Here is an 18,833-nt window from a genome sequence, read left to right as displayed (position 1 = left end):
GGAAGCTGATGCACAGAAAAGTTAAATGACTTGTTCAGGGTCATGTAGTTCAGTGACACAACATGAGCTAGTTTTCTAACTGTAAGTCCAATGAGTTTCTTACCATTATACTCACTGCCTTTTATCTTCCCAGAAGCCCTTAATGCTGTGATAAAATTCAGTTTTCTCATGGTAATCTGTGTCTTCTGTCTTGAAATATAAAGTATATGTGTTGTTTAATAGAACTTTCTGTTGAAAGGTATTCAGTATTCAAAATTCTGAACCAAGGATATCACAAGTTCTCAAAATACCTTCTGAGTGATCAAAGAGAGACTGAACATGTTCAGAATAGTTTTAAATATATCTTAATATATTCTTTTCTTTTTTTTTTTTTTTTTTAGTGAGGCAATTGGGGTTAAGTGACTTGCCCAGGGTCACACAGCTAGTAAGTGCTAAGTGTCTGAGGCCGGACTTGAACTCAGGTCCTCCTGACTCCAGGGCCAGTGCTCTATCCACTGCGCCACCTAGCTGCCCCTATATCTTAATATATTCTAACTTTTGAGGGGGTGGGAGGGAGATGCAATCAGGGTTAAGTGTCAGAAATCAGATTTGAACTCAGATAGTCCTGATTCCAGGGCCAGTGCTCTATCTACTGTGCCACCTAGCTACTCTACTTTTGGGCATTCTTTTTTTTTTTTTTTTTGGTGAGCCAATTAGGGTTAAGTGACTTGCCCAGGGTAACATAGCTAGTAAGTGTTAAGGGTCTGAGACAGGATTTGAACTCAGGTTCTCCTGAATCCAGGGCCAGTACTCTATCCACTGCACCACCTGGCTGCCCTGGAAATAACTTCTTTTTTTTTTCTTTTCCTTTTTTTTTTGGTGAGGCAATTGAGGCTAAGTGACTTGCCCAGGGTCACACAGCTAGTAAGTGTTAAGTGTCTGAGGCCGGATTTGAACTCTAGTCCTCCTGAATCCAGGACTGCTGTTCAATCCGTTGCACCACCTAGCTGCCCCTTGGGCATTCTTAAAACTCAGTTAGCCTTGGGACAGCTAAGTGGCACAGTGGATAGAGCACTGGCCCTGGATTCAGGAGGACCTGAGTTGAAATACAGCCTCAGACACTTAACACTGACTAGCTGTGTGACCCATGGCAAATCACTTAACCCTGATTGCCTCACCAAAAAAAAAACAAAAACAAAAAAACCCTCAATTAGTCATAATGTTAAACAATTAAAATGCCCATTTCCTGACCCTACCAGACATGAAAAAAAAAATTAACCAAGTTGAGGAATATGAATTTAGCTTCACATGTGTAAATTTCTTTGTAAATGTGAATTCTTTTCATTGTATTGCCATGTTTTTATTCTTAGAGCCAACTCAACTAATTATTCTGAAGTTCCTTTGAAAAACAGATCTATGTACAAATTCTAATAATAGAAATGATTTTCTTTGGGGAACTGATTTTAAAAGACTGATAAGATCCTATTGGCTTCCTTACGTTCAAGTCCATATTTTAGGAAGAGATATATAGAGGAGTGAAAAAGGTGCCAAACCAGGAAATCTAACCTAGGTTCAAATCCCAACTCTGATATTTGTTTGACTCTAAGACCATAGGTTAGAGGCAGCTAGGTGGCTCAGTGGATAGAGCCCTGGGCCTGGAGTCAGGAAGAGTTGAGTTCAAATCCACCCTTAGCCCCTTACTAGCTATATGACCCTGGGCAAAGTCACATAATCTCTGCCTTAATCCACTGGAGAGGGAGATGGCAAACCACTACGGTATTTTTGCCAAGAAAACCCTATGGACAGTATGGTCCATGAGGCCATAGGTTAAATAAAATTTAACCTTTCAGTTTCAAATTCTTTTGTAGTGTGGCAATAATTATACTTATTTCATCTGACTCATAGGGTCATTGTGATGCTTAAGCTTTGTACAACTTGATGTGATTATAAATATGTTACTTTCCTTTGATTGCAAAGAATTTTGAGTATTTTTCCATTAAAACTTTCTCCAGGGGACAGCTAGGTGGCACAGTGGATAGAGCACCAGCCCTGGAGTCAGGAGTACCTGAGTTCAAATCCGACCTCAGACACTTAACACTTATTAGCTGTGTCACTTAACCCCAATTGCCTCAGTAAATAAATAAATAAATAAATAAAACCTTACTCCAAATCATTTCATATTCCTGATGGGAAGCTATGCAGTTATTCCCCACCAGCATCCTACTCTGATTTCTTATTGTGGCAAGGAGGTGAGTTTGGGTTGTCAGGGGTGATGTCAGTGAAGCATCCAGGGCCTACCAATTTAGGAAGGCTTTTGGTCTGAATCTGGAGATGGAATGTATGTCTGAAAGTACTAGCTTAATAAAGTGGAAGAAGTTCATTACCAGGCTGGTTGGGGAATGGTATGTTTTTTGGCCACAGCAATTCTAGAAGATTATCTGTTCAGTTCACTCTGAATCAGTGGTAGTAATACACTAATGAAATTATAGACGCTTTGAGTATTTGAGATATATTATTCAGTTGTATTACAAATGATTAATGAATTAGTTGATTAACCATGACATTATATGATTACTGAGCTGACCAGGAAGCTGCAAAGCATTGTCTAGCTTCTCCATGTTGTTTGTTCATCTGCTCTGATAAACAAAAAGCCTTAAGCAGATGAAGCCAACAGACTTTAATCAGTCATCATATATCACTTAACCACAAATTTTGGGGGTAATTTTAGAATATTTCCTATTTTAAGCTATGCCACATTTAAAAATATGCACTTGGCAATTGGAGATTTTTCCAGTAAGTCTCACAAACATGAGTTTAAATTAGGTACCAGCTAGTAGAAAGATTACTAGACTACAAGTCAGAATGTCCATGTTCCAGTCTTGACTCAGTTTCTAATTAGCTGTGACTTTGGGAAGATCACTGGAATGTCTCTCAGGTTTCCAGTTGTTGATGTTGTTTATTTGTAAAATGAAGGAAGAGGGAAAATTTTAAAAGACCTAACTCTAAAATTATCTTATTATATAATTTTAAGTATTAAATTATGTGATTATATAAAAGAAATTTAATTTCTCTCTCAGTAAATCATTAGTACATAGTACATCATTTGTAGGAATTCATAGAAGGCATCCATAAAACAATTACATGTTAACAAGAAGTTGGAGAAAGGTCTCAATTATTTTGAGAAGAATTGGGACCAGAATTCTGGGTGCCAGGATAATAGTCACTAGGAAATGGCAATCATTATTAGGAAGTAATTTTACCAAATATTACAACTGGATAGCAACTTTGGGATTTATGATTTGGGGACATATAGGAACAGGGAGTCTATTATGCATAACCATGTTTGCAATAAATACTGAGTTTTTTTCTTCCTCTTGAAATCATGTACTATATATTCTTATAAAAATTAACATGAACTTTTACATATTTAGCTATGAGAATTAGTACAAAATTTCCTTATTAGCACCAGCCCATCTTTGTAACTTTCAATAATAAAAGAGCAGAGGCCAAGAAATTAAATATAATAAAAAATGAAATATTTATTCTTTTGGCTCAATAATAATGTATCTCACCATTCTTAAAGGGAATAGCAATTTCTTGCATGCAAGTCACCAATACACTTACTACAAGTCAATAGCTTTATAAAATGACTCTACATTAAAATTTTGCTTTTGTAAGAAAAACAAGTTGTTTTACATTGGGTATTATACAACTTTGCTACTTTGCTTTTGTGAATCAAGAGTGTGGATCCCACATAATTTCTGCAACAAGTCTAAAGCAGCATGAATTAAAGAAAATAAGGATTATCTGTGTAAATAAATACTGAAAGAGATAAAATGATTATGAAAATGGATTATGTTGCAGTGAAAGTATAGTTAGAAACAAATGAACTGGGTCTGTTTTTTTCTCCTAACAATGCATTTTTCATTGTGAAATGATTAGAAATATTGTATCAAAACAAAGGAACCCACAAATACCCTTTCTCTTACTTTTATTTTGAGAAGTTCTTCATTGAAAAGTATTATGGATTCAAAAGTCTATAGTTGTTAATTGTTTTTAAAAAAGTGAAAGCATAAAGTAAAATAAACTTGCCATGACACCAACCTGAAAATAATTTTCTTATGTACAGAATGCTGACAAATAAAACAATATTTTTACAATATTTATATTTAAACATGTTTTAACAGATTTTTTAAAACAAAAAAATGAAGTAAAGGGTTGTTTTTTAAGCATGATAGGCAGTCTGCAAGGTGTTTTCTTAAAATCTTGATAGACACCATATGATAGTCACTTAAAACTTGAAAAGCAAAACTAAAGAAGCTGTTAAAGAACTGTAAACTATTACTCATGACATAGTAGACAGAGGTCTGGTTGAATATTTGTTTTCACTTTACCACCAACATATGGCTTTCTATAATAGACATGAAGAATGGAAGGAGTTAAGAAGCTATAGCAGCAGCACAGGCAATATTAACATGCTTTAGTGAGAGCCTCCAAACTATGTATAATGAATGGTACAGGATACATCATATTCATTGCTGCACGCTTGCAAAAAATACACATACTGTGGTACATATTTGATTCATAAAAGTTATTTATCTGGCCATATATATTTGCTCAAACATGCACCACAGGATAAAATAACTATTTACATAACAGAGGCTGTTTCATTGACAAAAATGTCAGCTTTGTTGAGAGCAAAAGATGGCTAAGCAATACTGCAGGAGAATGTGGAACGACTATTCTCATGTGATATGTTTTGTCTGTTACTTTGCTGAAGCAGATTCCTTCATCTGCTTTCTAGAAAGTAACATTTAACCAAAACAAAATATAGGACTTTGATACTTGGAAGGAAATTTGCACTTGCTGAAACAGAATTATTTTCATAAAATAATCCATTAAAAATTAGAGGAGACTTTACAGGCACATAAAACTGTTTAGAATGAGATACACATAACAAGCTGAAACACTCCCAGATTTAGGGCCATCTAAGAAATTGAAGGATTATAAATATTATCAACATCATATATTATTTCCATCCCTGGGCCTAAACTAGAACTGTAGCTATCATGATAGCAAATAACTTCTGTTTGTATAATTGAGGGAACCATAGAGCAGAACTCTTGGTTCTTAGACGTTTTCCTAAAATTTTAAACTCATTTATGGAAAGAGTAACAAAGGGTAATGAACAACTTATAGATTAAAGAAATGATAAAATAACTAGATTAATTTTTTTTAAATGGCAAAAGCTGCATGTGAAATACAGTGGATAAAATTACTATATTAAAAGTATTTGGTGTTATGTTATCACATTGATCACTTTGCAGAAATTAACTCATCCCTACAGACTAAGTAGCCATTTTGTCTCTTCTCTATTAGCAGTGTCAGTTGGTAGTGAGAATAGAAACCCTCTGTCAGTGATGTTACCCTGTTTTACAGAGTTACAGTGATAGAGAGGGGTCACTGTCTTGTGAGAGGCACTGACCTTAAGTATGTTTGAAAAAAAACAGTCAGTTTGGCATAGACCTCCTAAAGGAGTCCAGTTGACACAAACACATCACCTTCACAGGCTGTAAACAATTGATCACAAAGAGAGTTCTTTGTTTCTTTTTACTTTGTATTTTCCCTGACATCTTTACCTTTACTTCCATTTTCTAGTCTGTCCATTTCAAACTTTTCTTTGTCTGGTTTTGTTACACTATCGTATGAAGGTGGAGAGGTTGTAGAGGAACTTTCATCTGTCTTTTCTGGAGTGGTGTTGCCATTTAGTTTATCGATAATTAAATGTTCTTTAATAGGTAGATCTACCCTACCTTTACCATTATCATTATTATAGTCATTTGGTACCTTTTTAAGCCTTTGTCTAAAAAGATAACTTTTGAAATTACGCTGAATGATAGCAGCAGAAACCTCTTCTTGTTTCCGTTTCAAAGTAGTTGTAATTGGCTCATAGGAGACTTTGGAAGGATTAGATGCCATAAACCGATCTTCCATCTGTATTCTGAGAGCATCCATCTCTCCACTCTCACCCAAAACACGCTTTGTGAAAGCAAATAAGATGTCAAGACAGTGAATTCGGTCCCCACTTACCATGGGCAGGTCCATGGCTATGAGCTGGACTTTGTTTGGTTTTGCTATAAGAAGAGGTGGATCCAGGGCAGCTGCAAAATCAGAGAGTTTACTGTATTCTATGAACTGGGTGGCATCAGGATCAAACTTCTCCCAAACCTCATAGAACATCTCAAAGTCATCCTCGCTCAGTGGCTCAGCACTCTCTTCAGTAGCAACACTGAAATTCTCCAGGATAACAGCAATGTACATGTTTACAACCACCAGGAATGAGATGATGATGTAACTGACAAAAAAGAAAATCCCAACAGAAGGGTTGCCACAATCTCCTTTGACTGAGCTTCCGGGGTGAATTGTTTCAGGGTCGCAGTCTGGTGGTCCACTGTTAAGAATGGGTGCAAGCAAACCATCCCAACCAGCAGATGTGGTAATTTGGAAGAGGCAGATCATGCTGTTGCCAAAGGTTTCAAAATTGAACATGTCATCGATTCCATATTCTTTCTTGACATAGGCAAAATTGGACATTCCAAAAATGGCATAGATAAACATGACCAGGAAAAGCAGGAGCCCGATGTTAAACAGAGCAGGGAGGGACATCATCAAAGCAAAGAGCAGTGTTCGGATCCCCTTCGCTCCTTTGATGAGACGAAGTATTCGTCCAATCCTAGCAAGACGGATCACTCGAAACAGGGTAGGGGACACGAAATATTTTTCTATCATTTCAGCTAGAAACATACCTGTAGGGAAAAGAATAAACTCCTTAATAAGGAAAGTTTATCTTTTATAACAGTTCTTTTTCAATAATAAACATTTTTATTTAAAGTTTTGAGTTCCAAATTTTCTCTCTCCTTCCCTCTTCTCCCCCCTCCCTGAGGTGGTAAGCAATCAGATGTGGGTTATACATGTGTAATTATGTGAAATATTACAATATTAGTCATTTTATACAAGAAAACTTGAATAAAAGAAATAATGAAAGAAAGTAAAAATAACATGCTTTAATCTGTGTTCAATCAATATCAGTTCTTTCTTTGAGGTGGGTAGTATGCTTCATCATTATTCCTTTGGGATTGTCTTGGATCATTGTATAGTTAAGTCATTCACAATTCTTCATCAAACAATATTGCTGTCACTGTGCACAATGTTCTCTCGATTCTGCTCACTTCACTACACATCAGTTCGTACAAGTCTTTCTAGGCCTTTCTGAAATCAGCCTGCTTGTCATTTCTTATACTACAATAATATTGCATCACCATTATAAACCACAACTTGTATAACAGTTCTTTAATCTTTACTAATATGACAGTGTATCAAAGCTACATATTGAGTATGGACATTTTATTTTAGAACTCTACAAATTATAGACTTCTACCAAGTATCATGAGCTCATGGCCTAAAGTAAGCATGTTAATAAAATATCATTACCTTTTAATAAGTATTCCAAAGTTTCACAGAACAAAATTGCAAGTGTCACTAAAGCCTCTTTCTATTATAAATCTATAGATATTAAATCTTGCCCAAGTAATCGAATCTTCCTTCCAACATAACCTTATTAAATCTAAGAGATTTAAGCAACTACTGTGTGCAAGTCGCTATTGGATGCTTAGGATATCTAGATGAAATATGACATGATCACTGACCTCAGGGAACTTATAACCTAACACAAGAGATAACGGGGTGAATAAATAAAAATGACCAAAGGAAGTATATAATGAAAAAAACAGAAAGACCCAGGCAAAGTTTTTCAAGAACATTTGATGTGTGATCCCTGCTAATTTTCAGTTGACTGCTAACTTGTTTTTCTATCTGTTGAGATGTAGTCCATTTAATTTTCATGATATTCAGTGCTCTCCATGTCAAGCCTCCTGTTATTCCTCTTCTTTTACAATCTTAATAGTATTTTATTTTTTCCAGTTACATGTAAAGATAGTTTTCAACATTCATTTATTTTTGTTTTGGGTTTTTTTTTGGGGGGGGGCAATGAAGGTTAAGTGACTTGCCCAGGGTCACACAGCTAGTGTCAAGTGTCTGAGACTGGATTTGAATTCAGGTCCTCCTGAATCCAAGGCCAGTGCTTTATCCACTGCGCCACCTAGCTGCCTCCCAACATTCATTTTTATAAGATTTTTGAGTTCCCCTTTTATTCCTCTTGAAGAAGTTCTTATGATATACAAGAATGAGGTTTCTGAGTAGCCTGTAAATTTATGCCCTTTTTCATTTCTTGGTCCTGAACTACATTTTTCAAAACAGTTCTCACCATCCACCACTATTACTATTTTTGTATTGGTTTGTTGGTTGTTGTCCTTCATTCTCAAAGAGGACCAAAATGACATTAATATGTTAGAGTCAAGTTACAATGTGTCCTACTGTGGTTGGTCAGACCAATACAAGCTTGGAATGTTCTACCACAGGTCAGGCACAAATAATCCACGTGAACATTGGGGTTGGGTTCTCTAAATTTGAGCATCTCATGTTTCTTTTGTGTATTTCAATTCTGCTTTGCTCACAGAGCACAGCACCTTCTTTGATGAGGGCATGCCATGCTGGGAATGCCAGTGTCTCCCATATTATTCAATCAGTTTCAAAGTTCTTAAGAGAGACCTTGAGAGTGTCCTTATATCGCTTTTTGTGACCAATATTTGAGCGCTATCTTTGCATTAATGTCACCAGAGGATCCCAGCATATGTTAGTCTGGAAGTTCTTATTGGGTTATTCACGGATAATTTCTATGTCTTTATATTCTGTAAGATATGTTAGAAAGTAAATCGCAACTATTTCATGGTGATTTGTCTATTTAAACTCTTCATGAGCACCTCATGACAATATTACCAGAATTTCTTGGAATGATATTCCTTGTTGCCTTAGGTACATTGGAGATACAAAAAGAGGCAAAAGATGGTCCCTGCCCTCAAGGAGTTCACAATCTAGATTCATTTAAAGTGAGAATGTCAGTATGGTTATGGTTTAGTTCCTTTGGTAGGGTGTCAACTCTTTCGTCATTAGACAAAACTTGTACACTGAATTCTAATAGTTGAATCAATATTTGTGGCTGTCAACAAACAATACAATTCTTAGCATTCTCAGCTAAGAATTTCATTTCTTGCACTGTCACTTCAGAAGGAGGCTTTACAGGGCTGAGGGCCATTTTATATTTTTATCTTTTTCATGAGTTCCCTTGGCCAAAGAATTCTTATTCATTCCCAGCTCTGGATGATGAGTCTCTGATTTAGCTAGGCTGGTCCTTGGACAGCAGATAGAAACTGTAATCTATGATTACCTAGAGTTAACTCCTTGCCATAGGAATAACTCAGAATAACTTGTTACCTTTGGAATAGGACCTTTGTAAGGGGATTAACCTTATTAATAAGAGGCAAACAAAGCTTTCATTACATGAAAGAGAGAGAGAGAGAGAGAGAGAGAGAGAGAGAGAGAGAGAGAGAGAGAGAGAGAGAATGAGAATGCTATCCCTATTAGCCATTTTGTTCTTACCTTTAAATGTATTTGAATAACAATTAAAGATCAGCATGAGAAACATGGGTAACTTTGTTGTTTTACTAGGCAACACACAGTTCCTGTGGAGTTTTATTGGCTTCAATTTTTGTAATAAGTTTCAGGAATACAGACCTTCAGGGATTTAACTAGAGTTAAAATAAATTTTCTTACTCCAAGTCACATGGTTAAGTTAGCATCTGTATAAAGGGGTCAAAAGAACAGACAATCTTAACCTGGAGACTTTTGTTAGTTTCCTGGTTTGGTAGTGGTCGCTCATAGTTCTCAGTGGTTATGCACTAAGAAATTTTAGCCCTCTTACGCTGAGGAGGAGAGGGACCATGTGTTGAGAGTCACAGAGACTATCTTAATATTCAGGAGGCCAGAGCACCCAATAGGTCAAAAATCAAAGATTTCATACACAGAAGACATAACAAAAGCGTAATAGGGTATTATATGAGAATGGCAGAAGTGTGGTTTGCCCTGACCACACATATATGCCCTCCATGTGTTTGTTCTAGTCATTTATGTTTCTGCTTTGTCTGCCCCTTCTCTTATGTTTCCTGGTCAAACATATATGTATACTCCATGAGTGTTTCTTGGTCATGTGTGTTCTTTCCATGTTCTTTCTATTTCCACTCATTTGAGGTATGGTTACCTGTGGGAAAGCATACCCCAGTGTATGCATGGAGATAAATTTATTTGTCACACTTATTTTTCTAAGTTGATTAAATTTATTTTGTTGTGAATTAATATATCCTTTGATTGGCTAGTAAAAATAAACACAGTTGGGGCTGATGAATTATGGATTCAAATGAATGCTAACCCACAGAGTACTGACAACCTGACATCATGTCTAGGTAACTTCTTCAATGAGGAGTTCCTATATGCTACATGAATCTAAACATCTGTATACTTAAGATATTTTGTGGTATATGTTTTTGGTATATACTGCACATCCAGCAAATATACACATTATAGTAAGATCATTCAAATTGAGTCTTATTAGGCTTAATTTCACCTCTATTTGGTTTCTCCTAAAATAAAGCATATCTTACCCACAATGGAAAGGATGACCACTACAAAATCAAAAATATTCCAGCCTATGGTGAAGTAGTAATGGCGGAGGGAGATCATCTTTAGCACACATTCTCCAGTGAAGAGGACAATGAACACCAGGTTAATCCGGGACAAAATGCTAGTCATATCATCACTCTGGTCATCAGTCTCCACCATCATGGTAACCATGTTGAGGCAGATAAGAATCATGATGCTGATATCAAAGACTTGTCGGGTTACAAAATCAAAGACCATTCCCTGAAATTTATTCTGCAAAATATAGAATGTTGTCATTTATTTTCTTTTTCTCCAAAAGTAAAATTAAAGAATTCCTAATGGAGTATAATGACGAAAAAATGTCCCCTCTGCATTTGAGTGGCAGGACTGGCTCCCAGAATTATCATTGTTACTTTTATATATACACTTTCTTGAGTTCTTTCCCTTTTTCTCCATTTCCCTCTCCCTCTTCTTCTCTGTTGGTACGTTACTTGAGAAACAAAGTAAAAAACTCTTTCCCATCCAGTAAAAGCATAATAATAATAATAATAATAATAACCCAAAGCTTCTTTCTCCTTCATGAACTTACTTTGGTCTCATGAGAAACACTGGACCAAGTAGGTAAGAAATCGAGCAATTAACTGAGCCTAAATCTTAGGTCCTCTTGCACCTAGCATAGTGCCATTCACATAATGGTTCAGCATGTGCTGATTTGAAACAAACGGCTCTTTGTTAAATTCTGAGCTGCATATGTCTCCACTGGAAGTAGAGGGTGCAGAAGGCAGAAGTCACTCTTCCTTTTATGGACCTTCTTATGATTCCCATGTAAGTGCATCTACACTTTTGTAGGACTATCCCCATGAGACTTTGGAATGAAACACGTTTACCACATTGACTATTCTTTTCTGAAACATTGGGGTCAGCTACTGAGTTGTTTCAGCAATAGTTCTAGCTTCTTCGTATTTAAAGAAGAATATTTCCTATCCAAATTGGTAAACAGAGAAAGACAAAACAAACCAATAGAAAAGAATTACATAAATATGCTGAAAAGGGACAAGCTCCCAGACAAAAGTTGGAGATCAAAAACTTGCTCTCTAAGTTTTCATGATGTGGCCAGGGCTACAATGAGGACAAGCAGGAAGGAAGTGAAAAATGAGGCAGAGCAGAGTTAAACATTTATTTTGTAATCACGTAGCTTCTTCCCAAACTTTTTTTTTTTTTGGTGGGGCAATGAGGGTTAAATGACTAGGCCAGGGTCACACAGCTATCAAGTGTCCAGTGTCTGAGGCCGGATTTAAACCCAGGTCTTCTTGAATCCAGGTCTGGTGCTTTATCCACTGCACCACCTAGCTGCTCTCCTCAACTCTTTAAAACACTTGAGTTTACCTAAAGACTAATGCAATTTTGTCTAGGGATGAGTAAGTTGGGGCATCACTGGGCATAGATTACAAATGAGTAATTTCAGTTTGCCTCATTTTGGAAGCTGATATTTCTTAGTTGCTTTCAGAATAAGAGCAAATTCTTCACTCTTTAATTAACCTTTCAATAAGAGCGAGATAAAGATAATGCCACAAATCTGCTTGATTTACATCGATTCACCATGTTACTATGTCCACAATTTAAAGGATTATTCTTACTGCCGGTCTAGGGATAGGTTTCTGGGGTTCTTCGATCCTAGTTTCTTCATTGCATTATAATATTTTTTCTGTTCCTCTGTCATAAAGATGTCTTGACCTCCAAAGTAAAGAAATATCATAAAAACTGGTTACAACCATTGGCATGTTCAATATGTTATTGAAATTATTTTCATAAAATACTTCTGAAATACATGGTCAACTTGATTGGTTTTTGAAACGTTCATGTTTCTGTTCTGAGTTCTAATCTAAGTTTAGGGGTCCCCAAATTTAAAAGGCAAAAAATCTCAAGCATATGGGACATCTGTGGAAAAAATAATAGAGTGATTGCTGGCCTTCAGTCAAGAAATCTAGACGTAAATTCTGGCTTTGCCACTAATTGGATGACCATTGGTCAATGATTTCTTCAGTTTCCTTCTCTGTGAGGTGGGAATAATTAATATGGTCTATTTCATAGGATTGCTGTGAGGAGATTGATTTGTAAAACTTAAAGTGATTCTTAAATATGAGTTGTTATGGTATAAATAAGAAATAATAATAATTCACATTCTTTTGCAGCACCTTTGCATCAGGTAAACTTATAGCATATGAGAGAACTAAGTTGTTTGTTCCAAACAGATTGGAGAGCCCTTGCAAATATGAGCTTCTCTGGTTTTTCAAGACTTTCACAACCTGGCCTCATCTTATCTTTCCAGCCTCATTACATATCATTCTCCCTCTTGCACTCTGTGGTCCAGCCAATTGGCCTTGCTATTCCTCACACACTACACTCTCTCCATCTCTGTGCATCTGCCCTGAGTGGTCCCTTGTTTGTCATATACTCTTTTCTTACCTCCTCCTTATAGGATACTTTGCTTCCTTACAATATTCAGATCAAGCACCATAGCTATTGGTGCCCTTCTTCCACAGACTGCCTAAATTTAGTTTTGTATCAATTCTGTAGGTTCCCTGCCTGAAATCATGTGAACTTTCACCTGTTCTTTCAAATGCTTATTTGACACCAGTTCTTACAGACACAGGATTTTGACTTGATTATACTATAGGGGAGGTATTGGAAAGCTCTTTAAAGTGGGAAACTGAATCTGGAAAATGTTTTTCTTTGTCACTAAGCCAGTTTTAAAATCTCATATGAAACTGGCCCAGGGTATAGAAGAGCCAGTCAGTTCATTTTATTGATGTGGACAATCTAGGTGGAAGTACTACAGCTAAGTGGAGCATGCCTATATCTAGTTGGAGTCTTAAAATGCTCATCATTTGATGATAATCAGATCTGGTCTGGTAAATAGGGGTCATATAGAGATACAACCCATGCTATAGGGAAGTAAAACATATGGAATACTTATCTTCTTTTTTTGCTGGTTGAAGTTATCTATGATGACACCAATAAATAGGTTCAGGGTGAAGAATGACCCAAAAATGATAAAGATGACAAAGTACAAATACATGTATAAGTTGGACTCATATTGAGGTTGTTGCTTTACCTAAACAATAAGCAAACATACAATAAGCATCCGGTACATATTTATATGAAGCAAGCATGTTTTGGGTTTGGGGCAAGTTATTTAACATAAGAACAACTTCTGTCTTGCAAAATGTTAATCCAGAGTATTAGTTTCAAATTACTGCTCTATACTTTACTGAGAGTTCAGACACCAAGTCTTCTGATTGGCTCAAAGTATACAATATTTAACTTGCTTTCCAACTTGGTTTATATGTAGAAAGCTCTTTAGAGATAAATGCATAGATACTATAGAAGAGGACAAAACATTTGGGGCCAGCATGGTATGGATATTATATTAATTATACTGTTACAACTTTCATTTTTAAGAGAAAATTTAAGACAAAGTAAATTCTGAGATGGCACTTAAATTTTCTCATTTTATATAGATAAATTGAAAGTTGCTTACTTTTACATTTCATCCTGAAGTTACTTCATAAATTATCTGGTTTATCCTTACAGAGCCAGGAGAAGATGCTAACTATCTGTTCCTCTCCCCCACTACTCCCAAGTTTTCTTCCTATTATGAACAGTCTTTCTAGATTGGAAAATACAGTATCTTGTAATTCATTTAATTAGAAATTCTCTCTTATATCAAGTATATGTGCATTTAGAATATTTTCCTTTTCAAAATGTAGTGTTTAAAACAACTGTGATCTTATAATTTATAATGTTCTGAGCACCCAACTTAGGAACAGTAATTCTAGCATATGTTTATTATAGAAAAATCTAGCAGATATAAATAGTATAGAAATGATACTTACTTCTCGTGAATCAACAGCTGCATACATAATATCCATCCATCCTTTAAATGTGGCCTATAAACAAGACATATTTAAATTCTACAAGAAAACCTGCTTTAAGAAAATAAATGACACTTTCCCAAACAATTACTTAATAACTATTTTCATCCATTATTTTAAGATCTGTTATAAAACAATATTTGCAGATGTAGTCAGGTTTTTGGCTTCTCTTATTTATTCTTATAATATTTTCTATTTCTATTCTAAAAATTGCATTTCCAGTAATGATACATGCATTATGCTTAACGTATACAACCATCCAAAGGGGTTCAAATCATTAATACCAAATTGAATTAAGTGCTAAGACAGTTTCTGTGTCTACACACATGACTACCTCTAGTTCATAAAGTTAGTAGTCAATTTCTAGAGCAAATAATAAACATTAAACTCAACAAAAAAGTAATAATTAAGAGCTTTCCTGTGTGCAAGATAGTACACTCAGTGCTGAATATACAAATAAGAAAAGTAAACAGTTCATACTCTCAGAAAATTATATTTTCTTGGGATAGGGGGGGGTGGATATAGGCTGTGAACAAAAAAGTACCACTATATACAAGCTAGTACAAAGTAACTTGACGAGGGACTAAGAATTGTGAAGATGGAGGGAAGGCCATGAGGAGGAGGTGGCATCTGAGTAGATACTTGAAAGGAGCCAGGGCTGGAATGTGGTTAACGAAGAACAACAACAAAGAGGTTTGGCTACAATATCGAGTACAAAAAGGGGAAATAAAATGGCATATCTGCAAATACAGGTTGGATTAATATTATAAAGGGCTTCGTACATCAAACAGGAACTTACTTTTGATCCTAATGGTGTAAGAAGGCACTAAAATTTGTTGAGCAGTGCAGTGACATGATTAAACCTGTCTTTTAGGAATATCAACCTGGAACCTGCATAAAGGATAGATTGGAGTGGGAAGAGACTGATTGTAGGGAGACCAAACAGGAAATTATTTTAATAGACCAGAGAAAATGTTGAGAGAAAGGGGGCAGATCTGAGAGATGTGCAGGTAGAATCAACAAGATCTGGAAAACTGATTGATATGGAGTTTGAAGGGGGTTTAGAGTCAAGGATTGCTTCAAGGGGTAGAACCTAGGTGACTGATGGAATGACAAAAATGGGGATATTTGAAAGAGGAATGGGTTCAGGAGGAAAGATAATGTATTCAATTTGGGGCATATTGAGTTTGGGATGACTAACAAGCAGTTGGTGATGTAAAAACATAAAGATAAAAGATGTATTTCTGTATGTATGCATTTCAACGTATACATATGTAATATAATAAATACATAAGTAAATAACATGTAAAAATATTTACACATAAGTATATTTATGTATATGTATACACACATATATGTTTGAGAGTTAACTGCAGAGAGGTAATAATTAAACTCAGGGGAACAGATGAGTCACTGAAAGAAAAGAGGTCCCAGGAAAGGGCTCTGAAACATGGCCATACTTATAGGGTGTGATGTGGATGGTGATTTAGCAAAGGAGATTGAACATTCGTTGTACAGGTAGGAAGAGAATCCAAAGATAACAGTGTCATGAAAAGCAGGGAAGCCAAAGTATCTAGGACAAGGGGTGGTCTACAGTGTCAAATACTACAGACTAGTCTAAAAGATGAGGACTGAGAAAAGGCTCTACTATAGGAATTGGGAATTATCAAGATACTGATAACCTGGGAGAAAGAAGTTTCAATCAAGTGGTGAGGTTGGTAACTACATTTAATAGTTTAAGAAGTGAGTGTGAGGTCAGAAAGAGGAAACAATGAGTCTGGATGACTTTTTCTAAGAGTTGTGCTATAAAAGGGAAGAGAAATATAGAGTAATAGTTTTAGGGGATGGCAGAGTCAGCTGAATATATTTTAAGAATGGGGGAGCAGGGCAGCTAGGTGGCACAGTGGATAAAGCACCAGCCCTAGATTCAGGAATTCCTGAGTTCAAATCTGGCCTCAGACACTTGACACTTACTAGCTGTGTGACCCTGGGCAAGTCACTTAACCCTCATTGCCCTGCCCACCCCCCCAAAATGAATTGGAAAATATAGAACATTTTAAAGTAACTACGTGGGTTATTTTCTTCTCAAAGCTCAATTTTCAAAAGGTTTTCCAAGGTTTAACAAACTGAGTTAATATCACACGATATCACATATTTCTCTGTCATTTTTAATAGTCATGAAGGCTGTCACAACAGACAAAGAATTATACTTATTGAAAAATTGCAAGTCATCATTCAATTAGGTACTGCTAATCATAGACATGTAAGCCAACTAATAGGAACTTACCACTTGAAGCAGGGCAAGATATCCAGCTCCAACATTATCAAAGTTTACTTTCACATTTTTCCACCGAGCCTGATCTCCAAGAGCCTGACAGTCAGTAAAATTGTTGACTTCCTTAACTTCGAACATGGTACCAGTTGTGACATTAACACAGTGGTAGAATTTGCCAGCAAACAAATTTACTCCCATGATGCTGAAGATGAGCCAGAATATGAGACAAACCAACAGGACATTCATGATGGAGGGAATAGCTCCAACCAGAGCATTCACAACCACCTAGCTCAGAAAAAGGAAACCATGCATTAAAAAATAATAAAACAACTTTTTACATAAGTTCTATTTTATATTCTACTAATATCACATTGTACATATTTTTAGTAAAAACATACATAAAAGAATTGTGTCTTCCATCTTCAATGCTTAAAATAAAATAAATATTTGGTAAAGGTAAAAAAGAGTGACAGAACTTAAGATCAAGAGTATATTAAGGAAACAATAGTATGCCAAAGTATGAAAAAGAAATAAAAATAAAGGAAAACCTGGTAGTAAGATGGAGTCATAAAATGTATGCTAGAGGGGAAAAAAGAGAGAAAGACATTAAACATCAACAAAATAAATTAAAATTAACAAGCAATACAAATTAATGTGCAAAAAAGTTAATACATGAAGTTAGTGAATATATGAAAGGATGGTTATGCAAAGGGCTTTACAGATAAACCAGGTGGCATATATACCTTTAGTCTATATTTTTGGATTTTAAAATGTTCAGAATCTGAGAAATATTAATAAGAATTGTTTCCTTTCTACTTGGTTGTTCATAGTTTCTAAAAAAAGCATATTGCAACAAAAGTGGATTTCCTTCTGAAGATGTAATGGTAGAAGTTGAGATGTTTTTCAAACATTTGGATGAAGGTACATTTTAGTGCAACAGTCTTAAGTAATACTGATCTAGTGAGGAAGGAAAATAATCTAGCATTCACCTAATAAAAGCAGGGTCAACCTAAGAGTAAGATATTTGGAATCTTAAAAGAGAGGTATGTTGAGCACCTAATTTTCCATGTAGTTAATCAGACCACTTCCTCAATGACTATAATCGACTGTTTAATTGAGGAGGTGGTGTGGCACAGTGGATAAAACATTGGCTTGGGAGTCAGAAGGACTGAACTTCAAATCCAGACTTAGATGCTTACTAGCTGAGTGACCCTGGCAAGTTATGCAATCTGTCTGCTTCAGTTTCTATACCTATAAAATGGGGATGATAATAATAAAACCACCTACTAGGAGGGCAGCTAGGTGGTACAGTGGATAGAGAGTTGGGTGTGGCATCAGGAAGACTCATCTTACTAAGTTCAAATCTGGCCTCAGAAACTTACTAGCTGTGTGACCCTGAGCAAGTCACTTAATCCTGTTTGTCTCAGTCTCCTCATCTGTAAAGTGAGCTGTAGAAGGAAGTGGCAAACCACTCCAGTATCTTTGCCAAAAAACCCACAAATGGGGTCACGAAGAGTCGGACACAACTGAACAACAGCATCCCTCCTAGGATTGTTGTAAGGATACATTGAAAACATATTTGTAAATCACTTTACAAACTTTAAAGCCGTATATAAATATTTATATAAATTAAATAAATGTTATATAAATGGACATCTAGGCAGCACAGTGAATAGAGCACCAGGCCTGGAGTCAGGAAGACCTGAGTTAAAATCTGGCCTGATACTAGCTGTATGACCCTGGACAAGTAACTTCACCCTGTTTGCCTCAGTTTCCTCATCTATAAAATGAGCTGGAGGTGGAAATGGCAAACCATTCCAGTATCTTTGCCAAGAAATCCCCACATGGGGTCACAAAGTCAGATATGACTGAAAAATGACTTGACAAAAACAATCATCTTGATCATCATTAAAATAATGGACGGAATCTTGCGTGTCACCTATTTTTGTACAGCCAGGAGCTTATGAGCCATATAAAAACAAACAGCAGGCTGGATTTGACCCTCAGGCTGTAGTTTGCCAACCTTTGGTTTA

The 18,833-nt window shown here is 36.0% G+C and overlaps 1 protein-coding gene across 1 annotated transcript in view; it reads right to left on the bottom strand.

Moving 5' to 3' along the window:
• Positions 1 to 3,498: 3,498 nt before the first annotated feature.
• The window catches only part of SCN3A (sodium voltage-gated channel alpha subunit 3), a 154,654-nt gene continuing 139,319 nt past the window's right edge, over positions 3,499 to 18,833 (bottom strand). Inside the window, 7 exon segments of the mRNA XM_043992506.1 lie at positions 3,499 to 6,785; positions 10,593 to 10,863; positions 12,228 to 12,256; positions 12,259 to 12,331; positions 13,568 to 13,705; positions 14,487 to 14,540; positions 16,813 to 17,085. Coding sequence (XP_043848441.1) covers positions 5,590 to 6,785; positions 10,593 to 10,863; positions 12,228 to 12,256; positions 12,259 to 12,331; positions 13,568 to 13,705; positions 14,487 to 14,540; positions 16,813 to 17,085 — 2,034 coding nt within the window. The 3' untranslated portion in view covers positions 3,499 to 5,589.

This window comes from Dromiciops gliroides, chromosome 3, assembly GCF_019393635.1.
Source record: "Dromiciops gliroides isolate mDroGli1 chromosome 3, mDroGli1.pri, whole genome shotgun sequence".
Lineage (NCBI taxonomy): Eukaryota > Metazoa > Chordata > Mammalia > Microbiotheria > Microbiotheriidae > Dromiciops > Dromiciops gliroides.
The sequence above is the reverse complement of the archived record's forward strand: the minus strand, read 5'-3'. Positions and strand labels throughout refer to the sequence as shown.